The sequence below is a fragment of the Pelobates fuscus genome, chromosome 7, assembly GCF_036172605.1.
Source record: "Pelobates fuscus isolate aPelFus1 chromosome 7, aPelFus1.pri, whole genome shotgun sequence".
NCBI lineage: Eukaryota > Metazoa > Chordata > Amphibia > Anura > Pelobatidae > Pelobates > Pelobates fuscus.
In genome coordinates, this window is record NC_086323.1 from 57,924,627 (window position 1) to 57,951,353 (window position 26,727).

Sequence of the window (26,727 nt, forward strand, 5' to 3'; positions counted from 1 at the left end):
TGACAGGGTTATTTACTAAAGTCAGAATTTAAAGGGACACTGTAGGCCCTCAGACCACTTCAGCTCATTGAAGTGGTCTGGGTGCAATGTCCCATGTCACTTAACCTTACAGTGGTAATTATTGCAGTTTCTGAGAACAAGGTCTACTCCTCCTCTAGTGGCTGTCTTCCAGACAGCCACTAGAGGGACTTCCGGAATCCAAACGGACCTTTGGTCCGTTATCTGACCTTGGACGTCCTCACGTTATGCATAAGGACCTTCAGCATAAATTTTTTTTTCCCCATAGGAAATCACAAAATAATGCTTTCCTATGGGGAGAAACTAATGCGAGCGTGGCCATTGCCTCGCATGCGCATTAGGTCTACGCCGCCGGCTGACATTGGTGTGGGAGGAGCGTGGGCAGAGCCTGACCCAACGTCGAGGGACATCGGCGCTGAATTCAGGTAAGTGACTGAAGGGGCTTTCACCCCTTCAGCCGCGCAGGAGGGGGGGCACTGCAGGATTCGACAGTGCCAGGAAACAAGTTTGTTTTCCTGGCACTATAAAATCCCTTTAAAGTGAAGTCAAAGTGAAATTCAAATTTAAAGCCAGAGTACTTACTCTCTCATTAAATTTTAAATTTATTTTGATTTCACCTTAAATTCTCAAAATAATAAGAGAACTATAGGGGAGACTAGGAGAAGATATATTGTCTGCACTTCTCAAGTCTTCCCTCTAAAGAAAGGGGGAGAGCAAACCCTTAGTAGAAGTTTAAAACGTCACTTTTAATACATTATTTAAAATACCCAAAACAGGGGTGTTCAAAAAGTTATTATAATAATTGTCAAAATAAATCTTAGTGCATACTGATTCACAATATTTGTATGCAGGTATAAAAGATAAACACTATAGCTAAGGGTGGAAAGCAAAACAAAGAAATGAAAATGAATGTAAAGGTAGGGATCTGTGTATCTATTAGTGGGAATGGGAGAGCCCGGTGCAAGTCCACCAATCCAAACCAGCTAGTGTCCTATCGTGCCTTCGAGGGCACCCTTAACAAAAATCTAAGGCTAAAACTTCCTCCCACATGCCCACTGAGGGACTTCCAAATAAAAAAGGAGATTCCTGCTTTTAAACATACTCAGCGACACATAGCTAATAATAAGACAAATAAAAATAAAATAGAATGAAGTATAATGGTGAGGTGACTGGTCTAATCTGATGGAGGTACCAATATAATATCCCTAATATAATTGCCAAAACCTCCCACCTTAAATTCTCACTTTAGTGAATAACCCTGTGAGATATTACATTCTCTATGTTTTAGGGCTGAGGGATGGAAGGCTAGAGAGTAAAAACTCCATGCTTTTATTAAAAAAGCTAATTATCATTTGCATTTACACACAGCCAATATATTCTGCGTCCATTTACCAATTTACGTCTAATAATTTAAAAATTATGTATTTATAGTGGCTTTGTAAGTCCATCAACTGATATTAAGGATATGCAGATAAGCGTCTTTAAAAAAGAGATACAGAGAGTTTGTTTACGGATCTTAGGTAGCCCAATCTCAATCATTGATTTGGGCTCCCTGGTATTTTAAAGGGACACTACAGTCACCAAAACATCTTTAGCTTAATGCAGCAGTTTTGGTGTATAGATCATGTCCCTGCAGTCTCACTGCTCAATTTTCTTCCATTTAGGAGTTAAATCACTTTGTTTATGCAGCCCATGGCACACCTCACTGCATGTGACTTATACAGTCTTCCTAAACACTTCATGTAGAGAGTCATCTAATGTTTACACTTCATTTATTGCAAATTCTGTTTGATTTAAAATGTCTTATCTCCTGCTCTGTTAATAGCTTGTTAGGCCCTGCATGAGCCCCCTGTATGCAATTAAAGTTCAATTTACAGAGCAGGAGATAAAAAAAATTAAAGTAAGTTACTACTTACTTAAAATTGCCATTTCGTTTTCCTGCAGGCTGTGTCAGTCACAGGCAGGGGAGGTGTGACTAGGGCTGCATTAACAGAAACAAAAGTGATTTAACACCCAAGTGGCAGAGAATTGTGCAGGGAGACTTCAGAGGCATGATGTATACACTAAATCTGCCTAATTAAGCTAAAGTTGTTTTTGGCGACTATAGTGTCCCTTTAACCCCTTAAGGACCAAACATCTGGAATAAAAGGGAATCATGACATGTCAGACATGTCATGTGTCCTTAAGGGGTTAAATCTGTGTCCACTGCATGGCTCCTTTGATTTGTTATATAACTTCAGTTTGATAAGCTCATTACTAACTTGGTAAGTTCCCCAATGGAGTTCTTGAAATGGAGAATTTCATCTGTCAGGCATCGGTCTAGTGCACGCTGAGCTAAAAGGTCTTCGTGCAAACTCATCACCTGTTGTGGAATTTTATTCAGCAACATGGCATATCTTTGCCTATAACAAAAAAGATACATATAAATCATTCTGAAACTTGGATTGTTCAACTTCCATAGTGTGAGGTTAGAGCTGTATAATTTTATGAAATAAAATAGAATTACAAACACACATAAATTAAAGGAACACTATGAACACAATAATGTATTCCTGTATGCCTAATACTATAGGAAGCCTCTGCCCCCCGCCCGCCCTATTCTGTATTCAGTATGGCTATTTTTGCCTTAAATTTAAAAAAAATCCCTTTTGAATTCCCATCAATTTTCACTTTATTGGATAACATGAAACTGAGTGTCTTGAACGAAGCATGGAAAGTTACAGGAGCAAAAATATTTTTTGCATTAGCAAAAGAGACATACTTGACAAGCGTATGTGCTATGACTCTACTGTACATATTGTAAAACTATTAATGATTCCCATAGTTGCTGCCATCCATTTGTAGGATGCTATTCATGTTGAGCATACAGAGATTACATCTTTGATCTTCTGATGACAGTACAAACCTGATCTTAGCAAGCAGCTGCCCTCTCTCCGCACACTCCACACTGACTTGACGGATGAGCTCGTGAAACACAATGTTGTATATATTTTGCTCGGTCTTCAGTAATTCTAGTAAATTGTGTATCTAAACATAGATGAAAACATATTCCTTTACCTAGTTAAGTCAACAACGTGATAGGAGGAAACATTATTGTTAATATTTTTGAGTCATTCTAGTTTTGTGTAACAGTGTCACTTACTGTACATAGTTTAGTCAACCAGGTCATCCCCTTCCAGTATTACAATCTCACCTGAGTCGGTCCGTCCATCTTCAGGTCTTCTTCATCTACTCCTGCTTCTTTCAGCATGCTGTCCATCACCTTCATTAGTTGAAGAACCTCTAACCTTCCACTGGGTTTCCTGTTCAATGCATGGCAGAATTAAGCACAACACAACCACTTAGGGCCCAGGGATTACACAGGCTTGGACACAATGAAGATACTTGGTCCAGCTTGTCTCCATTCATCATCCCTATACTAAGAGTTAAGGGGGACCCAAACTAGAAACTTGCTAAGGACACTGTGGGACCTTAATCCTTCTCTGCAAAGTGAAACTAAACAATATATAACAATTTGAAACTAAAAGAAGACCCGTTGCTATCAATTGAACATGTTATGCAAAATTAGTTTAAACTTACATGGATGGATAGACACCCTACTCAATAAAGAACAGAAGCTCCTAAACAAAATAAACTTTGCAGCCAGGAGGGCCTTAGCACTGATGTGGCTCCAAGCAGATACCCCACACATGGACAAGGTAATACAAAACATCAAAGAAGCCTGCCTCATGGACAAGCTGACAGCTCAGGTGCGAGACACGTACCCACGCTTCCTCAAAGTGTGGGAACCCTGGGTGGAATACACTGACTCACTAAGAACAACATAACCCCTCTTCCCTCCCCTCCCCTCCCCCCCCCCCCCCCCCGGCAGCAGAGCCCACACCTCCCCTAGAAGGGCTCATCTCCCGCCGCCCGTACACAGGTCTTCCTCACTACCACTGGCTCGAGAACACGCTCATATCTCTAGCTGTGGGCCCCCTACAGCAAGGACTAAGCCCGCAAAACCCACTTAACCAACAGCGTGTGGAGTAAGGGTGCAAAACCTCTCTGCAATCTAAAAAGCCCAGGAGGGCCCCCCTCCACTCTCCCCACAGAGCCAAGATGGGTGAGCACCGTCCCTCCCCCCCCTTCTTTTCCTTTCCTTCTACTCCATCAAACTTACTTCCTCTACTTAACACTGACCAACAGATGTGTAATGAGCACCTGTATACCATTGTTTAAATTTCTAAATTTCAAAAATGTCAGATGATGAGAGCATTTGTCGGCATTCATACAAACCGACCGTGATGTAACCCGCACTATAGTCTGCATTGGCTTCTGCGTAAGCCCTGAAACTCGCACTTGTAATAGCAAATCTGTATACGCAAAGGACGGTTTCTGCGCAAACCGGTAAAAATGTACAAGAAGTTTCTCAATGTCTGCCAAACCTTAAATAAAGAATTAAAAAAAACAAAAAAAAACTTACATGGATGGGAACACTCTCAATCTTTTTTCGTCATCTTCTAAAAGGGTTGTATATTTGCTGGATAGGGAGAACAAAAAAAATGTTTTCAGAGTAAAGGTATTCCTAAGTTTAAGAAACACACATTAACAGAACTGTAAAGAGGACAGATGTAATCCACTGCACCTCAAGGAAAGGAACATTACCTAGAACAATGGAAAGTTACAGGAGCAAAAATATTTTTTGCATTAGCAAAAGAGACATACTTGACACGGTTATTCACAGTAAAGAAAAATATGTCATTTTCTCCCTAGAGAGGTTGTTTTATTGGATTCCGTTGTTGTTGTTTTTTTTGGTTAAGTAGAACATTTGGAGCTCTAATAATTAATATTAACATTATTAAGAATTTGTATCTCCAAAGAGAAATGTTATGGCTTTTCAGTAGTCAGTAAAGATTTTTGTTGTACTATTGAAAAGTACTCCAAGATCTTAATTTCATATTTTGAATCACCTGTAGATAAAGGGTAGAAGGATGATGTAACTACAATATGGCCACATGCACATACCTTCCTAGCAAACACATAATCCTTCCATGAAATCAATAATCTTTACTTGGAACCACATACTTAAAATGGTTTGAAAACACAAATGTATTAATCACGATTGATTTATGCCTGACTTGCGAAATAGGTTTCACCTTAAAATTATGTGAACAGTTAACTAATACTAAAAAAACTCTATACTTACTCTTCATAATACTCCAATCCTAGGACACCTTTGTTCTTAACAATATAGAATTCCTCTGGGATAAGACTGTCTTCCATGCTCACTCCCTGTGGAGATAATTACTCTGGATTACAAAAAACATCTGTAGCGCAGATGAATTGAAAAAAATCAAATAAAAGTACATTATCCAGTACAAGGTTATAGTTATACAATATCCAAAACAGAGAACTTATAACATTGTAGACCAGTGGTTCTGAGTGCCTGGATTGAAATTGAAAGCTCAGTCTGCATTATACTTTTTTGGGTCCCAACTGGTTGGAAAAATATATTCATTCATATCCCGCAATAAATTATTTACCATAGAAAACTTTCCTAATGAGACAATCTACTTAACATAGACTGACAGCTCTCTGGGACCCAGACGCACAATTAGTTCCTCTCAATTACCCTTCTCCTTTTTGCTGTCCCCGACTTTCCTTCCTTTGTATCTTTTCTCCAGTACTACCTTCTGCCCTTTGTTTGTGGTGTCATAACAGTATTTTGTGTGGCTCTCTACCCATAAGACTGCCCTCTTTTTCAGCTCTATAAATCCATTCTCCCCTTTTTTCTGACTCCCTTTCTAACTAGTCCCATTTTTTTAGGGGGGTCTCTTACCCCTTCTCTATTTTTATATGGCTTTCAACCTACGTTCTTTATTTTTTTTATTGCTCCATACTCCCCTGTTTGGTGGCTTCATTAATTGGTTTTATGGGTTTATAGTGTATACTAAAATGAATGACAGGATGTAACAAGCTGAAGCAAGTATTAAACAACTGCTGCCTGACGGAAGTTATGCCCGTAGTTGGTGTATTCAGAGGCAAGAATGTCAATTTTGTAATGTTTTACAAACGTATGCAAGGAATTCCTTGTTACAGCAGCACAAATCTGTCCCAGTCACCTAATTACCAGTTAGCTGGTGGTGGGGTTCGGGATTCTGTTTACTGGGTAAGGGGGCATTATTACTCCCCTCTCCCAGCTCCCGCCTCCCCCATTCCCACTCTCCTCTACTCTCAAGAGCACCCGAAGCTAATAACGTCCCCCTTATGTCGCTTAACTGGCTGTGCGGACCTCCAAGGGTCGTAATGCCCCCCACAAGATCTCTTTGTAGCGTGGTCCCTTGCGGAAAAGACAAATTCTAAGTTATCTTTATAGGCGTACCACAGTCCCCATATCTTATTAAACGAGGAAAGGATGTTATGTATTGTTGCACTTAATTGGTCCATTAAGTGATTGTCTTCTGGAGGGGAGGGGACGTTTGCAGCCAGTGAGATGCTAAAACTCACCTTGCTGCCAGAGTTATTTTATTACATAGTTTCTGTTCACGGTAGGTCATGCTTTCCTGGAGTTTGGATAGTAGGAAAAGGCAGGGGTCCAGTTCAAACGGCTTGCAGAAGACCTCCCTAAGTAAAGATCTGATGTACCCCCAGAACTGCATCAGGACAGGGCAAAACCACCACATATGGGGATAAGTTCCCCTTATCCCGCACATCTGTAAGCAAGCATCAATGGGTCTTTCTGCATTAGTATCCATTTTTTGTATCACTCAGCCTTGTTACAATGCAGCCGCCCATCCCATGTGTTCCCTATTAAGGGTTAATAATGTATAGGGGTGTGTATAAAAAATACCCCTTTCTGTCTCAGAAGAGATTTTTTGCCAGAGGCTCAAGGAAGCAAGGTGAATGGTTAGAGTTAGGACCCACCTCGGGGGTCTGCCTTGACGTTGGCAGGTGGGCTCATCCTCTCAGGGCCATTGGAGGTAACTAAAAAACCTCCATTTGTTTAAAAATAAGTAGGGATTAAGGAGAGAGCATAGGTAACTTTTTTTCTTTGGTTTTTAATATATATTGGGGCTGATGTGTACTGTAGTCATTTGCAGCCGCCCAGTGATGGGAGTGAGCGCAGGACTTATCTTTCTGCATCAATGGGTTGTGCGTCCATCCTACACAACTGCACCAGGGTGGTGTGCCATCTGAAGAGGATACATTTGTTCTTGTGAGAGCACACACAATGAGACCTTCGCTGCTGCCTCCCACATATCCTGCCACTCATCTCCCTTAACCTTCCCTCCCAGGTCTCTCTCCCACTGTTCCACATATTGTAGCTAGCCCCAGGCCTAGGCTGTCAAGCATATGTCGGTGTAAATGTCTGTAATGAACCCCCTCCTATACCTTCCCTGATGACAGTCTCAAAGAGAGTGGGTGCATTGCCCCTCGACCCAGTGACCTCCTCCCGGTGGGCAAAGTCTCTCATTTGGATATAGCAGAAGTAGTAGTGAAACAGTCTGGCCCTCTGTTTCAGTGTGTTAAAAGTCATTAGCTTATCCCCGTCCCATAAGTCAAGATACCTCTGCAGACCCACATCTTCCAAGTTCCCAAAACCCTGAGGGGTCATTCCTGGGGGAAAGTCTCCGTTCCGCAATAACTGGGTCAGTGGGAGGGGCTGGAGCTTAGGCCATATTTGTGTCTGATCTTGTCCCATATGGACAGGGAAGTAACTGTGCCCAGGCATTCGGTTCTCAAGAGTGCACGTTGGGACTTGGCAAGCCACATACAGAACATGGGTAGATCCGAACCCACAATCTGCGATTCGGGATCTACCCACTGTCTCTCTCCCGGATCCGCATGCCACAAGTTGGGCTGCATAATAATACAGTAGGAGATTTGGCAGTCCCAGTCCCCTCTCATTTTTGGCCTGTATAGCATATTCCAAGCCAATCTGTGTCTTTTATTATCCCATATGAAGGAATCTATGTGTTTCTGCATCGTGTCTAGTTCTGCTTTGGTTAGCGGTATGGGAAGCACTTAAAACAGAAAAAGGAGTCTTGGAAGCACATGCATTTTAATGCTATGGATGCGGCCTATCCATGAGATCGGTCTGGACCCCCAGGCCTTTAGGTCTATCTTGATAGTGTGAAACAGAGATTGATAGTTGACTTTATGAAGGGTCCGACTACTCTTGGTGACCATGATGCTCAGGTTCTTAACAGAGTCAGTTAGGCGTAAGTGCATTGTGGATCTAACTGTCTATGCATTGGTGGCTGACAAGTGCATAGACATGGCACTTGATTTGGTCAAATTGACCTTATAGCCAGATACTTGGCTGTATTCCCCTATCAGGTCGGACAGAGATGGCAAAGACTCGAGTGGATCCGAAACTGTCAGTATAAATTCTTCTCCCCCAACCCTCACCCCTCGCACCTCTGGGGCCTCTTATTCGCTGCAAAAATGGTTCCAACACCAAGGTGAACAACAGGGAGATAGGTAATGGTACCAGACAGGGGTGCCCCCTATGTGAAACGTGTCACCGCCGTCACCCGGTAACACCACCTGCGCCCGTAGGTCCCTATAGAGGATCCTCACGGCGCTCACAAACGAGGCAGGGATATCCCAATGCTCCAAGAGAGAACAGGTACGGCCACTCGACCCTGTCAAACGCCTTCTCCGCGTCCAGGGATAGAAGTAGAGAAGGTGCCAGAGACCGCTCCATGTGTAGACACTCAGCTGGCACAGGTAACACGAGCCAACCAAATAATGGGGGTCATTTGCATAGCAGAGGAAGGAGGTGGCTCGACAATGAACGGGGCCCAAACTGCACAGCTCTATTTGATCACGGTTGCTTTACATTAATGTGTTGTATATGAGGTCTAGAAAATCTCCCTGTTTTCGCTGTCCCGCGTTTCCATTTCCTTATGCTCTGAGTTTTAGAATACTGGCAGGGGTGACGTCATACCAGGGGCCGTGGACAAAGCCGGCACCACGGCTTGGCCGTGGAGCAATAATGATAGCAGGCGATAACGTCACGGAGAACATTGCCCTGGGCTCCCCTTGCCCTCAGCGCCCGGTGAGTGTTCCACGGCCCACTTGTCTTCCGGGATGTCTGGTAACAAGGGCCGGAAAATGTTGATTAGCAGCCTGGAAAGACTCCCCTCACCCGATGCCTCGGGTAAGCCTCTCACCCACACATTAAATCTTCTGGATCTCTTGGAGAGATCTTCCAGGAGCCCCTCCACAGCTTGCAGCCAAGCCCAGAGGGGATGTTCTTTGCTCGCAAGAGCTGGAGGAGAGGGCACAATGATCTTCACCAGGCCAGGTTATTCCTGGTTTAGTCTGAGAACAATTGCAGGGTAGCACCCTCAAACAGCAATGCACTCTTCTCCTTTACGGCTGACATAAGTAAGGCCCGGTCCTATAGAGACTGGAATTGAAATTATTACATCCTGTGTGGTCGTCGGTGGCGCAGTCCCCGGCTTAGGGAGGCAGAACATGACATCCAATTTTATAACCCTAGCCTGTTTTAGGCGGCAGGGTAGCAGCCAGAAATCTTCTGATAAAGTGCGGTAAGTCCATAAGGTTTAAGGCCTCCGGTACTCCCCTAATCTTGAGGTTATATCGCCTCCACCCTGTCCTCATTAGTTTTCTGCTGCTGGTGGAGCCCCCCCAATTGCTTCTCCATCTCGACAAGTCTAGTGTTCTGTTTGCTGTGGAAGGCCTCCAGAACGGCAATCTGTGCATGCGTGCCGTCAACAGATTTCTGGAATTGAACCATATCGCCGGCTATGTATCTCGGAGCTCTGCCAGCTGTGGGTAATCCCCTCTCCCAAGTCCCGAAAATTTTCTGAGGAGCCAGAGGATCCTCCATCGTGGTGCGCCATGTTGTCCCATGTGGCCACTGGGAGTTGCTGAACAATTCGCCGATATCCTGGGTTGGCAGACCCTTATCCGATCTTGGGTTTTTATTTTTTCTACCCATGTCGGTTTCCACAAGTAGGAAATTTTTAAGTGCCCCTTAACCCATAGAAGCCCTCCTTAACAACATAAGAACCATTCGGCCCATCTAGTCTGCCCAGTTTTCTAAATACTTCTTTCATTAATCCCTGGCCTTATCTTAATTCTAGGATAGCCTTATGCCTATCCCACGCATGCTTAAACTCCTTCACTGTGAAAACCTCTACCACATTAGCTGGAAGGCTATTCCATGCACCCACTACCCTATCCGTAACGTAATACTTCCTAATATTATTTTTAAACCTTTGCCCCTCTGATGTAAGACTATGTCCTCTTGTTGTGGTAGTTTTTCTTCCTTTAAATATAGTCTCCTCCTTTACTGTGTTGATTCCCTTTATGTATTTAAATGTTTCTATCATATCCCCCCTGTCTCGTCTTTCCTCCAAGCTATACATGTTAAGATCCTTTAACCTTTCCTGGTAAGTTTTATCTTGTAATCCATGAACCAGTTTGGTAGCCCTTCTCTGAACTTTCTCCTAAGTATCAATATCCCTCTGGAGATATGGTTTCCAGTACTGCGTAAAATACTCCAAGTGAGGTCTCACCAGCAGGGCCAGACTAGGGATACAAAGCAGCTCTGGAAAAAAATCTATGCCGCCCCATAAGTCATTGTGCCATGTAGTGTGTGTTCTAATATATATTAAATTAAATAAATATACCAATAATAAAAATATAGAAATATATTATTGGTATATTTCTTTTTCTAATTCAAAATATTAGTCATTTCAGGGTAATTAAATTATACAGTAAAGCATACTCACATGCAGACACAGACAATCTTACTGACACAAACTCATTGTTATACATAAGCTCATTGACATAAAAACACAATCTCACTTATGCACACAAATAGGCTAACTGACAGAATCTCAATGACACACACAGACAAGCTTACTGGTACACAAACAAAAAAATAGTACAGACACTGATACACATGCAAGCTTCCTACAGATAAGCCCATTGTCACACACACAAGCTTACTACAGATAAGCCCACTGTCACACACACACACACACACTTCACTACAGACAAGCTCACTGACACACACATGCTTCACTACAGACAAGCTCACTGACACACACATGCTTACTAGAGACAAGCTCACAGACACACACATGGTCACACACATACTTACTACAGACAAGCTTAGTGACACACACATGCTCACCACAGACAAGCTTACTGACACACATACAAGCTCACTCAGTAGCATACACACAAGCTCACTCACTAGCAGGCACACAAACACACACAAGATCATTAAATAGCAGGCGCGCACACACACACACACACACACAAACAATCTCACTCACTAGCAGGCACACACACACAAACTCACTCACTAGCAAGCGCACACACACAGAAGCTTCCTCACCAGCAGACGCGCACACACACAAAAGCTCCCTCACTAGCATACACACAGAAGCTTATTCACTAGCATGCGCGTGCACGCGCGCGCACACACACACACACACACACAGAAGCTCACTCACTAGCAGACACGCAAACACACAAAAGCTCCCTCACTAGCGCACACACACACACACAAGCTCACTCACTAGCAAGCACACACAAGTTAACTCACTAGCAGGCACAATGGCATGAGCACTTTCCTCTTTTTACTGCTAATACCTCTCCCTATACAACCAAGCATTCTGCTAGCATTTCCAGCTGCTCTATTACACTGTCTGCCTACTTTTAAGTCCTCAGAAATAATCACCCCTAAATCCCTTTCCTCAGATGTTGAGGTTAGGACTCTATCAAATATTCTGTACTCTGCCCTTGGGTTTTTACGTCCAAGATGCATTATCTTGCACTTATCCACATTAAATGTCAGTTGCCACAACTCTGACCATTTTTCTAGTTTACCTAAATCATTTTCCATTTGGCTTATCCCTCCTGGAACATCAACCCTGTTACATATTCTAGTATCATCAGCAAAAAGACATACCTTACCATCAAGTCCTTCTGCAATATTACTAATAAAAATATTAAAGATAATGGGTCCAAGTACAGATCCCTGAGGTACCCCACTGATGACAAGAGCATGCTTCCAATATACTCCATTGACTGCAACCCTATGTTGCCTGTCACTCAGCCACTGCCTAACCCATTGAACAATATTGGAATCCAAACTTAAAGATTGCAGTTTATTGATAAGCCTTCTATGTGTAACAGTGTCAAAAGCCTTACTGAAATCTAGGTAAGCAATGTCTACTGCACCATCCTGATCTATTATTTTAGTTACTCAATCAAAAAAATCTATAAGGTTAGTTTGGCATGATCTCCCTGAAGTAAACCCATCCTGTCTTTGATCTTGAAATCCATGTGTTTTTAGATGTTTAACAATCCTATCCTTTAACATGGTTTCCATTACTTTCCCCACTACTGAAGTAAGGCTTACTGGCCTATAGCTGCCCGACTCCTCCCTACTACCTTTCTTGTGAATGGGCACAACATTCGCTAATTTCTTATCTTCTGGGACTACTCCTGCTAATGATTGGTTAAATAAATCTGTTAATGGTTTTGCTAGTACATCACTAAGCTCTTTTAATAACTTTGGGTGTATTCCATCAGGCCCCATCGACTTATTTGTCTTTACTTTTTACATCATAGGAAAAAACGATGTCATTACAGCAACGAGCAACGCAATCTAGTGTAATGATGCCTGGCAATATTGGGGCTATAAGGCTGCTACACTCACAAAGAATTAGTAAATATAGATTGCAAGGCATGAATTTAGACGTGAGCTCTTTGGGCACTTGAAGAGTAAACACTTTGTAGCCCTCAAAGCATTCAGGAAGCTGCAGGTTAACTCAAAAACTAAAGTATGATCTAAATGAGCTTGAGAAAGAAGTGGAATAGCAACAGAAAAACAAAGATTAAAAATTGTGTAATATACAATGTGAATAGAAAATAAAAGCAAAATAAACAGTACAAATCAGAGGTGTGAAAACAATGATGGCTAACCCCAGGCACTGCTCATTTTTAACTACGGCTCCCAACTATCCTAAAGAATGGCTAAGCATGATAGGATATGTAGTTCGAAAACATCTACAGTTCCAAGTTTAATCATTACTGAGCCAACAGATTAAAAGGACACTCCACTGCCCAAAATACAAATTTAAAAAAAATCACTGTTTAATAGATATACCCCAAATTAAAACGTGTATGCGTTTATGTATTTTTTTCATTGCAGTATATCTAAAAATATCTTGCAATACCTGCAGTTCTCTTGTCTGACGCCTTTGCAATACCTCCCCTTCTAACCTCGCCCAGACTTTCTGTTGCTGTCCAATCACAGACCTCCCAATGCAGCTTAATGAGAAGTATTTGAAAGTCAGGTTTTCTGAGCAATTGTTGCCTCTTGAGTTTAGCTAAATTGAGCTAACCAAACCAGGAAGTAACATTACCTGCTGTCTGCATGAAAGTCAGGGGGGTGTTGCTAGGTTCATTTTTAAAACTGTCAATTTTAATTGAAATCTGCATTTTTTGCAAAATGGAAAAAAGAGGACACACTCTTACAGCAACCTAAAATGCTTTCGGGTCTGGAGTTTCCATTTAACAGATATATTGATTCATTATTGTTGAGGTAGTTTAGATAGAGGAAACAGGCACTCACTGTAGGTCGAGGGGATGTGTCTTTTCGGTCTGTCGGCTGCACAGATTTGCTTTCTTTGCTGTTCTTTTTTATATGTAAAGCATCACAGAGGAATGAAATGTCCCTAGAAGAGAAATAATATTGCTGTAGAACAGAGTTCACAAACAACCAGCCCCCTAAATACTCAGTCCACCTATCCTGGAATATAGGTATGTCTAAGCCCTGGGTTGCTGGTGGCCTGGACTTCATCAGGGCTGCGATCATCTTCTTATTTGCTGTGGATAACAAGGCTGAGCAGCCTTGTTTAACAATGTATGTGAGTGTGTAGTTGTGTGTGAATGTGTAGCTATGTGTCTGTGTGTACTGGAGAACTGATTTGCATGTATAGGCACAAATCTGACAGTATGGATCTGCGGTCCCTATGGTAAAGTAAACTTGGCAGGAGGTCCCCAGGTAAAATTACTTTGAGGCCCCTGCTGTAAAGATCGTGTGAACACTCCACCTGCCATTCTAAAAGCATCAGTAACATATCCTGAAAAAGCTAGAAGTATACACTTTTCCCCAGGATGATTGCAAGAGACTCTGACAAGGTTATTCACGATTCAATTTTTTTATTGGAAACTATGCAGTGTGTCAGCAGCAGTATTGGTTTTGGGGTTACATATCTGAATACCATAGAGATGAGCGACTCCACTTAAAAAAGATAAACAAAAAGAATAAAACAAAGTATTATAACATATATATCTGAAAATAGGGACCCCGTCAAGGAGACACCAGAGAAACAGTAACCATGTGTCAGTTCAAGGAGGATAATGCAGGTAGGTTGAACAAGTATGATCCCTTGGTAAAATATAGGGATTATATTCACAAATTAGGAAAAGAGGATGAGGTTGCATTCCCACAAGATCCATGTTTAAGTGCTTCACCCCTCCCTACTATTAGAGTCTGATTGTAGTCCGCCCCCGAAGTATTCTCAGGAAATACCAGCTAGTGCACTGAAATGAGCATGACGGTTAAGCACTCAGTGTCTCTGCTTGTCCCACTGCATACAGACTCAGGGGAAAAAAAGCTAAGACACTGGAAACTGAGCCCAGCATTGCTCATTTTTCCACTCACTGGACCACCAGCAATGAGCCTCCACCACCGCAAGATCTAGTGGTTCGTCTGACAAATAATATTTGTAATAATGTAAAAGAAATCATGTTAATTTAAGTTTTGTATTAAATCTTTACAGCATGCAATAAACCCTTTAATAAAGCTACATTGGTAGAAGTACAATTAGAACTGAAACTCCAAACAATCTTAAAGGGACACTAGTCACCAGAACAACTACAGCTTATTATATTTGTTCTGGTGCAGCACTGCCATTCATTGTCTCCACCCTCTGCATGGAGACACTGAATTTAATCATAGAAATGCATTGATTCAATGCATCTCTATGAGGAGATGCTGATTGGCCAGAGCTGTGTTTGGCTTGTGCTACCTATGCCCCTGATCTGCCTCCTGGACAAGCTCAGCCAATCCAATGCTTTCCTATGGGATCATCACTTCTGATGTCAGCCAAGAAGGCAGATGAGGGGCAGAGGCAGCAGCAGCAGACTAGAATAAAGGTAAGAGTTTAGTATATTTAGGGGGGCAAAGGGACAAGGGGCCTAGATGGTGTTTTTAACATTATAGGGTCAGGAATATATGTTTGTGTTTCTGACCCTATAGTGTCCCTTTAATTACACTTTGTTACATTGCTTGTAGAGAAATAAAGCAGTATAATAAGATCCATTGCATGAATTCTTTATTGTGCATATACTTTGAAGCTGGAGAAAAAAATTGGTAAAAATTAGATATAACATAACTTTAAGAAACTGTGATCTCATGTAATCCTTGAAGAATTGTTATCTTTCATGTCTCAGCTATTTAAATAAAAAGCTTTTGAGTCCAGAAAATAAGCAACATGACTGATCATGTGGAGACCAACTAAACAGAGAGTCTGCATGTTATGATAACGGAAATGAATTACAAAATACTCCCATGTGGGAGATAAGAACAGTCAAGTCACAGTGGCATTCCAGGAATACAATTTCAGCAATGTGTCCTGCAGCTTACCGGCCTGCTCCTGTTGAACAAACGGGCTGGTCTATCAAGTGCTTAAACTTGGTCCTGCGAGATGGGTGGCTCCAGACCGGGTCAGTGGAACGCAGGCAGACCTGAGAGAGAAATATATTGTTATAAACACACTAACTACCAAAATGACCTTCATAATGACCTATTGATATACTTCTTAAAACATCACAAATGCCTCCCTTTCCATAAGTATCTGCAGCACTTTAAATGATGGGGTGTAAAAGACAATTGGTCTTTAAAGGGGCACTCCGGACCCCTAAAGCATGTTAGCTTGCTGAAGTGCTTTATGTGTGAAGAGTATATCCTCTTTTTTTCCATTTTGTAAAAACTGCAGATTCTATAGAAATTGTCACTTTTATAAATTAACCTTGTTACATCCCCATGGCTTTCAATCAGATAACTGGTTGTTTTTGTTCAGCTCAGTGAAGCTAAAATCAAGAGGCAGGTGATTTCTCAGAGCCCCTACCTTAGTCTGGCACTGGACTCCCACAGAATGCAATGGCAACAGACAAGAGAACTGCAGCTTTTGCAAGCTGTTTTTAGATATACCACCGATGAAAAAATGCATAATTAAATAACTGTATGTTTTCATGGGGAGATACCTACTAAACAGTGATTTTTTTCTATTTATTTGGACAGTAGAGTATCCCTTTAACACTGCAAAGTAATCTCTCAACAGAAAGAAGAAATCATACAAAAACCCAAGTAGCTTAATAGTACCTGAATAGTTTGCCATTGCCCATGTCACTTTATCCTCTTCCCTGTGCAGCAACAACCCATATTAGCCCCTCTATCAGTCAGGGATCAATGGTGGGCTGATAACTTTTGGCATGAGAGGCAAGTACAAATGAACGGCCTACTTTGCACAAAACTGACAGATATGTGTGGATAGTCCTAGTTATGTGGAGCAATACAGTATGTGGATCTAAAAAATGAAGCCTTTTAGAGTTGTGAGGTGTGACATTACATACCCCTGCAAACTCAATACATATGACCTGTGCAGCATGACTGAACATACACAATAGGCACACACTGTTTCCTGCGACTCCACTGCCACCAATCACAGACCAAATGCTTTATGCATGTCATGACCACTGCATGCCTCCCGACCGTCCAGATTTTGGCAGGACAGTCCCAATTTTTGCATTTTGTCCCATCGTTCTACCTTATTTCCCTGGTGTTCCCGCTGTCTCCAACATTCATGGTACGAGCATATCATTAGATGCACTGTAACAGTGCTACCTGTATGTTCTTCCCTCAGTGGACTGGCCTGAGTGATGGACTGACAGTCTGGTGTGTATTGACACCTGGCTGACCTGCCATTAACCTCCAAGAAAGGGACGCTTGTCAGGTGAGTCCGCCCGTTGGGAAAGGCCCACCCCCTTTACCTCCCTCCTACCGGTGTCCCAATTCACAGGACGTTGGAGTTGGGAGGTATAGCACTGTCTAATTTCAGAAAGCACTCTTTTATAATCCATCAGTCTGGCCAACCTCAGATCCTGAAGCCCACTAGGAAATATTTCAGTTTACCATTACAGGCCTGGAAAGCATTGTTATTGCAGGCCACCAGGATGGAGCAACAGTTCGTTGAAGTGGTCTGGGTTCAGTGTCCCTCTTGCACTTATTGCTGCAATGTTAAACATTGCTGTTCCAGAGAAACTACAATGTTTCCATTGCAGCTCTAAGTCTGCCCACAGTGGCTGTCTACCAGGCAGCCACTAGAGGGCTTTTTGAATTGAAACGGACATTTGGTCCGGTATCTGACGCTGGACGTCCTCACGCTCTGCATGAGGACACCCTGCGTCAGATTTTTACCCATAGGAAGGCATTAATGGGAGGTCTAACTTGAGCGCAAAATTGACTGCGTGTTGGCATTAGAGCCCTCTCATCATGGGATGTCGGAGGAAGCGGAGCTAGGATCAGGTAAGTAAATAAAGGGTTTGTAACCCTTTATTCACCTGTGAGGGGTGGAGGCACAGGGTGCGATAGTGCCAGGAATACAGCTTTATATTCCTGGCACTATAGTATACCTTTAATGCACAACAATTTGGTGTTTAGTGTATAAAGCAGGGGAGTTGAACTGCAGACCAACAGATGATATTAGCCTACAACATCCATAATTATCTGGCAATTTACAAATAGCTAGAGATCATGGGAATTTTAGGTTTAACAAACTCATGGAGCTGCAGCTCAAGTGCCTGCTGATCACATCGCTAAGCCATCACTGTTTAACTGGTAGGAGTTCAGACCTAACAGGTATTTTATTTTTATTATTAGTACAAAACCAAAACATCAGAACAAGTTTTATATTGTAAATAAACGCCATGGCTTCCATGATCCTGCAAATACCAATATGTCCTGAATAAAAAGAAATAAAACAAAATCATGCACTGATTTTATTATTATAGCATTGCGTTTTATATATACCGTACCCTTGCATCTTTAGGTCTCTTGGCGCCATCCTGATCAGATCTGTCAATAGGAAGTGCAGTAGAGGACAGAACTTGAACAATTTCATCAGGGATGTAGTCACACTGCAGACGTGGTGAGTAATGCTTGAATTTCTCCAATGCAAGATCACTGCCCTGTACTTCTGTGAATTGCAAAATAAAATAATGTTAATAAAATACATTTTCAGATAGGTATAGCGGTATAAATCTAAATTTTATATACTCAAAGAGAACATACGATTTGCATTTGATTTTTTTTAAAGACATGTTTACTATAGAGATGTAATAATATTGAACTTATTGTGCTCTTTCTTAATTTTAGCTTTAACTTAAAATGCAAAAAAGAGAAACAAACAAATTCAGATATTTACTAAAGTAATTCTGGTGCAAAGTGTACTATAGTTACCACATTCACAACCTGTATTTGAGTAATTAATTGTGGTCTTCTGAAAAAAATAAAAAAAAATAACATAAGCTTAAAAGCAGCTGAATTACTCATAAACACAATGTGACATTAATCAAACTTCGTAATTGGATAGATTAATAATTGGATAGCCACATTGACCTTCAGTGATGATGCAGGAAGATGTAAGTGACTTGTATTAAAGTAATATTTCAAACCCCTAATGCTGAAATGATTTAATGAATAACAGAGTGTCTCTGCAGCCTTATTTAAAAAATAAATAAAACTGCACTTTTCTAACTCCCCCCTATGTAACACCCCCTTCTCCAGTCAATCGGACATCTATGAGGCTGGCCTACCTCATTTGCTTGAAACACTTGATCAAGCATAAGGAGAGCTTCTCTATGAAAAAAACATTGGTGGCTTATCACTAGTGATGATCTCCAGGAAAGCAAAGTGCAGCTACAGCAAGGAGATCCTGTCGCCACTGAATTAGAGGCTACTTCTTTTGTAGGACACTGTGGGAGCCCGGTAATCTAAATGTCAAAACAATCCCTCCGACAGAAATATAGTTTCTTCTAACGTTGGAGTGGTCTTTTAAAGTTGAGGATTTATTTCCCAGCTGCCACAATGGAATTAAAGTTTTTTTAAATATTCTTTATTTGTACATTTTCAAATACTGTGGTAAGAACAATCATATACAAAGGTCAAGGCAGAGTTCACAGTTGTGATACAATATAGAACCAACGTCAAGTAAAATGATGATATCTTGTATTACAATATTGACGGTTGTACTTGATACATGGATTGAGGGTCTGTCAAGTCCCTATGAGAAGATGTATGTTAAGTTGGGTTTCTTTCAAAGCATTCTGGGTTAAAAGAACACTTGAACTTTAAAAATAAATATGTATTGTTTTTTTCAAGTTATATGTGTTCTTTAATGTGTTTAGATTCAGAACACCCACTTGGTTTTAAACCCTCCCCCCCACCAACAAAAAACATTAAACAGCACCAGCAAACAATTGACCTTGCAGCCCCACATCCTATTGCGAGATTTGAGGGATACCATAGTCACCAAAACAACTTTTGCTTAATGGAGCAATTTTGGTGTATGAATAATGCCCCTGCAGTCTCACTGCTGCCATTTCTGAGTTAAATCACTTTGTGTATGCAGTAGTAATGCCACTTCTTGTAAAGAGAGAATTTCCATTATTGCACAGTTTGTTGAATTGAAAATTTCTGATCTCCTGCACTGTTCATATCTTTGCAGGAAACAATTTAACTTCTAAATGGCAGAGAATTGACCATGGTGATCTCAAGTCCAATTCACTGTTTACATGAACTGAGGTTTTACAGTGCATGCTTGGGAATGACCATACTTCACCAATCCAAAGCTTCTCATAGAGCAGGGGTTCTGTATGTATCTGTGTTTGTATGTGCTAGTATGTGGAACTGTGTGTATGTGTATATGTATCGGACACACAGATATACACACACACACTGGCATACAGTGACACACACAGTGACATTTAAACACACTTGCACCCACAGATACACACACTGTCATATACACACATTGACACACACTCACACACACATAGGCACATACAAACACACTAAATATATACTGGCACATTCATACACACAGTGACACATACACAAACTCTTTGACAGACACACATACACACTCACTGACAAAAACACATATACTCCCTAACAGACACACATACAATTAATTTTTTTTCGAAATTTTACTCCACCCAGCCTCCCTACTTTTGGGAGTGCTGGCACAGAGTCTCTATGTTCCTGTGGTCCAGTTGGGCTGCTGAGCTGCTGAGCGGCTGGCGGCAAGGGAGCAGTGATCTCTCTGCTCAGCTCCCTCGCGCGCCTCTTACTGATGCCGGAGTGACGTCATATTTCGGCTCCGCCATCACTGCTGTGCGCGCAAGGAAGCTGAGCAGGGAGATCACTGCCCACTGCTCCCTCGCCGCCCGCGGGCATTTTGATTTTAGATATTTTGGCGGAACCCCATTTATGTTCTCGCGGAACTCCAATTGGGAAACGCTGTCATAGAGTAACAGTGAATCCAATGCTTCTGTATGGGTAGCATTAGGATCACCATGCATTTCTGATCACATTAAACATGGAGAACTTTTAAAACTGAAGGGCTATATAGTGTTTTTAACATCATAGGGTTAAAGGGACACTATAGTCACCTGAACAACTTTAGCTTAATGAAGCAGTTTTGGTGTATAGAACATGCCCCTGCAGCCTCACTGCTCAATCCTCTGCCATTTAGGAGTTAAATCCCTTTGTTTATGAACCCTAGTCACACCTCCCTGCATGTGACTTGCACAGCCTTCCATAAACACTTCCTGTAACGAGAGCCCTATTTAGGCTTTCTTTATTGCAAGTTCTGTTTAACCCCTTAAGGACCAGCCTGTTTTTGCGATGTTGTACATTTGCGACCAGGCATCTTTTTACACTTTTGTGGTGTTTGTGTTTAGCTGTAATTTTCTGCTCTCTCATTTACTGTTCCCATACAAATTATATATTGTTTTTTTCAGGACAAAAGGGGCTTTCTTTACATACCATTATTTATATAATCTCATGTAATTTAATTTAAAAAAATGAAAAATTGAAAATAATACATGTTTTTTGACTTTTATGTGAAAAATATTTTACTCATCTACAAAAGCGAATGAAAAAAACTGCTAAATAGATTCAACATTTTGTCCTGAGTTTACAAATACCGAGTGTTTACATGCTTTTTGCTATTTTTTTGCATGTTATAGGGCTATAAGTACAAGTAGGATATTGCGGTTTCAAAACATACATTTTTAAAATGTATCAATAGTGACATTGTAACACTATTATCTGTCATAAATCTCTGAATAACACCCCACATGTACATATTTTTTTTAAAGTAGACAACCCAGGGTATTCAATATGGGGTATGTCCAGACTTTTTTAGTAGCCAGTTAGTCGCAAACACTGGCCAAAGTTAGCGTTCATATTTGTTTGTGTGTGAAAAAAGTAAAAAACGAAATTGAACGCTAAATTTGGCCAGTGTTTGTGACTAAGTGGTTACTAAAAAAGACTGGACATACCCCATTTGCAATACCTTGGGTTGTCTTCTTTTGCAAATGGTATGCCATCATGGGGGTAATTCTCATTCCTGGGCTACCATACGCTCTCAAAGGCAACGTAACCAAACCGGGCCATTTTCAATATAAAAATATTTGACCCATATATTTGACCCTGTAACTTTCAAAAACGCTATAAAACCTGTACATGGGGGTACTGTTATACTCAGGAGACTTTGCTGAACACAAATATTAGTGTCTCAAAACTGGAAAATGTATCACAACAATTATATCATCAGTAAAAGTGCTGTTTGTGTGTGAAAAATGCAAAAAAGTCACTTTCACTGACAATATCATCGTTGTGATTTACTGTTTTGAATCACTAATATTTGTGTTCAGCGAAGTCTCCTGAGTAAAACAGTACCCCCCATGTACAGGTTTTAGGGTGTCGTAGAACTTTACAGCGTAAAATACAGTGATAGCAAATTAAATTCTCTGGACTTCCGGCCTGGGTTGGCAGGCAGGTCCCTTAAATTGCAATCAATAAAATAACTTAATTATGTAAAAATATTACATAAATACGCACGTAGAATTTAAATATATATGCATATTTATATATTTGAAGTCTACGTGTATATTTATATAATTATTTATGTAATTTTGTATATGGACATATGAATAGTTTGTATTTTTTATTTATTTATATATACATAGATATATATACAATTTCATTCTAAGTGTATTTTGATATTAATATATATATATATATATATATATATATATATTAATATCAAAATACAGTTAGAATAAAATTTCGTATAGATATATAATTTTTTTTAATTTTTATTATTATTTTTACATGTTTAATTTAATTTAAATTACTTATTATTTGCATTTTATAATAATATATATATATATATATATATATATATATATATATATACACACAATATATATAGTTATTATATATATACACGTGTGTAATTTAATTATAAGTGTATTTTTATATTAATATGTGTACATATTAATATAAAAATACACTTAGCATGACATTATATATATGATATATAATAATAATTTTTTTTTATTAACTTTAACTTTCATTTTTTTTTATGATTTTACACATGCAGGGAGACTGCCTGTCAGCACAGACAGTCCCCCTGCAGGCAGACACATGGACACCTATTGTGGCCATGTGGTCGCTCTGTTGAGCGATCACATGGCCCCAGGGGTCCTAATCCGCCATGGGGAGACTGTCTGGGCTGCAGGCAGTCTCCCCACAACGGGAGCACCGCCGATCGCCGCCGGGGGAACGACGGCGATCGGGTAAGTAAATCTTAAAGTTAGGACGGTTCAGGACCGTCATCGGTCGGCAATGGAAAAATGCCGTTGACGGTCCTGAACCGTCGTCCGTCCTTAAGGGGTTAATTAAGATTTTCTTATCCCCTGCTATGTTAATAGCTTGCTAGACCAATTATTTAAGGTAAATTACATCTGTTTGAAAGTGAAACCAGTTTTTTTTTTTCATGCAGGCTCTGTCAATCATAGCCAGGGGAGGTGTGGCTAGGGCTGCATAAACAGAAACAACGTGATTTAACTCCTAAATGACAGTGAATTAAGCAGTGAAATTGCAGGGGAATGATCTATACACTAAAACTGTTTTATTTAGCTAAAGTAATTTAGGTGACTATAGTGTTCCTTTAAGAGGGACAGGAGGAAGTGCTTCCATTGGCTGTTATATAGCCATTAGAGATATGTTCTTGGCCAATTGTAAACATTGTCATTTCTCAGAAAAGTAATACATTGCCAGAGAAAGCAGACATCAGCTATGCAACAAAAATAATGCAGATGTTGTGGATTTGTTGCTTAGAGTTTCTCTTAATGTTTTGTACTGTGTGTTTAGATTTCCATGTATGACGTACCTCCTCTTGAGTATATAGAAGGCCTTTACATCCTGCCCCATGAATTGCCACTGCACCATTTGGATTTGAACACATTATTTTTTACACCTTATAAACAGATATTTATGGGGGCGGGGCCTGACTGCCATGGAGGGAAGACGTGCCTCACTAGAGCTCCCTACGAAAATGGGAAAAATGGCTAAAAAGGCACTCTTTAAATCAACACATGAAACCCCAAGCGACTTACCACCTCCAAGTCCACACGGTGAACCGGTAAAGCGGCCCATGAGCGGACACTGGACAGCAGATTTCACCCGCGAAGGCATGCGGCCCGGCATGTGCCGGGTGGGAGAGGCGGCCGACCTCCCAACCTGGAGCCATCCGGAAACTAAAAGCCATAAACGGGCACCCCGCAACCCCCCCCCTTTGGACCGGTGGGGGTGATCCCGGTCCACCTCATGGGGTCCCCCCCTACAAAGAGCTAATGGCGGAGAGACTGACCGGAGAGCAGAGAGGCCACCAAAAATGGCGGAGACCATGCAGCACCCAAGCAACCACGAGGCCCAACTCGTCCCCGGGTCCAACCTGGACCGCATATTCATGGACTTTTGGCTTAAACTCGAGCACCTACTACAGCAAAGCGACACTCGCCCACCCAGCTCAAGCCACCCACCTCGACAGCCACCACCTGACCCTCAGCAACGGAAAGCTGCACCAGCGGGACATAAAGCCAAAAAACGGCGGCGGAGTGGTAGGTGTGTATCTCACCCACGCCGAGCAATAATGCGAAGACCACCGCAGGAATCCAGCTTCAGCCCGCTCCGGACACCCGCAGCAACAGGGACGACCCCACGAGGGCACCAAGGCACCAACCGTCCCCACCCACTCCCGACCACTTACCGCAACCAGCGGGGGATTCACGGACACCCACAGCAGGGAACAGCACAGCCCCAAAGAGGCATCGGGTGAGCCAGCAATAGGTCACAAGGGGCCGCACTGAAACCCGGCCAAAGAGGGACTTTACTGTATTATCGCGATCCACACTAGATATACGCAAGTTTGATCTGCTTACTACATTTTTATTTTTTGTATCATTATTTTTATTTTTTATTTTTATTTTTTTTACTAATTATCTCCTTTGCCTAAGCAGCACTCAGCAGGCACATGATTAAGCAGCCGGAGATAGACCAGTTGCATGCTCCACTCGAATGTTTTACTAAAATGTGCAAAATCTCAACTACGCCAAAGCTTGTTTTCTATTTATCTAACAAATAGCAAAGTCTTAGCCATGACGAATGATTTGCAGTTAGATATATGTACCTAGCTTGTTTGCCATTGTATAAATCTATGTGAATTAACCTATAATATAAAAATGTGCAAGTACTAACATCAACAGGTACACATGTATTAGCTGAATGTTGTCACTAGTGTTATACTACACTACCTGTACTATCTATATTGCCTTTAATCTAACTCACGCATGAACCAAACCTGTTTGCATGATATACTTACATTTAACTGATGATTTAACGTTAAGTTAAGCCTGATAAAATATAAAATTGTGCCAGTTAATCGTATACCCCGCATGTTAAGCGTGGGAATCTCCTGAGGATTGCTTTTGGGGCACCTCAAGCTTACCTGTCTTATTTACGTGCACTACAAAAATAAAGAATTAAAAAAAAAAAAAATAAACAGATATTTATTAAATATAAGGGTAAAACTAAATATTAAAAACCCTTGAATTAACATTCCCTTTTAACCTGGAATTCTTTGAAATAGAGAATACATTTAATTGAAAAATACTGCTTTCAGTTCACCACTTTAACAGTTTTGCGAATGCACACATACAAATATTTGTTTCATAATAGTTTCCTTAGAATTTTTTTATAATGGTTTAAAAAAAAACAATTAAAGTGTGTGAATGCACATGCAACTGGCAGAGGAAAATAAATTTTTAATGCAACATAAACACACTCATGAATAGAACCCTAGCAAAATAGATTTCCATTCCAATGTTTTACACGGATTAAGGATGCTTCGGTCAGAATTATCATTTATTCTAATATTGTCCAGAGTAGCTTATTTCTGTCATTGCAACATTTTATGGGAATTTTTTTTAAAAAAATTGTACATTTAAAATCACACTGAGAGAACCAACTTGGATCCATTAAGGCAGAGTACTAGAACTCCCATTATCAGTCTCAGACACTATTTTGCTAATCTGGGATGATGAGGTTTGTAGATCACATTGTATCTAGAGGTATATTGATATATTTATAAATAAAGCAAACAGCAAACCCTGCATCCCTGTCACACCATATTAACTATGCTCAAAGTCTGTTCATACCTGAAATGTCCCTTCCAAGTGACACCAGATATTGGCTTCCCACTGCTCTCCTTCCCAATGGTTTGGGTACAGCAGGGGGAGAGGGGATTTCTGTCAGGGACATAATGTATTCCTTGCACTCACAGACACTGAGTGGCTCTCACTTACAACCCTCACTCTGTGATAGACACTCACATACTACAATTTACTGAGATCTCTCACACTGTCACTCAGGGTCTGCAAGGAAGACTCAGTGACACCTGTCACTCAAGCTCCCACTCAGGGACACCAGCACAGCCACTTGGATCATCCACACTCTCACTTTAGCCACACTGACTCACTCAGTCTTTAGGCAGCCAGAACACGACACTCTCCCTCAGCCTTCAGCCAGCACTCAGTCTCTCTCTCACTCAGCCTTCAGCCAGCACTCAGTCTCTCTCTCACTCAGCCTTCAGCCAGCACTCAGTCTCTCTCTCACTCAGCCTTCAGCGAGCACTCAGTCTCTCTCTCACTCAGCCTTCAGCGAGCACTCAGTCTCTCTCTCACTCACTCAGCCTTCAGCCAGCACTCAGTGACACTCTCACTCAGCCAGCACTCCGTGTCTCTCTCACTCAGATCAGTCTCACGGAATGACCCGGTAAGTGACAGCCGCAGCCAGCCCCCATTACTCAGTTTAATCCCAGCATTCCTAACACAGGGACGCCATGGCGGCCTCCATGACAACGCCCCGCCCAGTATCCATGGCAGCGCTTCCCGCCCAGTATCCATGGCAACCGAACACTGCGCTCCCCTGGTAGAACTTCCCATGATGCCTCTGTGTGGGCCTTTTAACCC

At 41.3% G+C, this 26,727-nt stretch overlaps 1 protein-coding gene across 2 annotated transcripts in view; it reads right to left on the bottom strand.

Annotated features, from left to right (window-relative positions):
* Positions 1-26,431, bottom strand: part of AXDND1 (axonemal dynein light chain domain containing 1) — a 59,437-nt gene extending 33,006 nt beyond the window's left edge. For both annotated transcript variants that reach the window (XM_063427299.1, XM_063427300.1), the window contains exons 1-9: positions 25,915-26,431; positions 18,160-18,320; positions 15,710-15,810; positions 13,631-13,733; positions 5,207-5,292; positions 4,484-4,540; positions 3,212-3,320; positions 2,924-3,045; positions 2,280-2,420 (exon numbers count right to left, since the gene is read on the bottom strand). In XM_063427299.1, coding sequence (XP_063283369.1) covers positions 2,280-2,420; positions 2,924-3,045; positions 3,212-3,320; positions 4,484-4,540; positions 5,207-5,292; positions 13,631-13,733; positions 15,710-15,810; positions 18,160-18,320; positions 25,915-26,017 — 983 coding nt within the window. In that variant the 5' untranslated portion in view covers positions 26,018-26,431. The remainder of the gene's footprint in view (positions 1-2,279; positions 2,421-2,923; positions 3,046-3,211; positions 3,321-4,483; positions 4,541-5,206; positions 5,293-13,630; positions 13,734-15,709; positions 15,811-18,159; positions 18,321-25,914) is intronic.
* Positions 26,432-26,727: the final 296 nt, after the last annotated feature.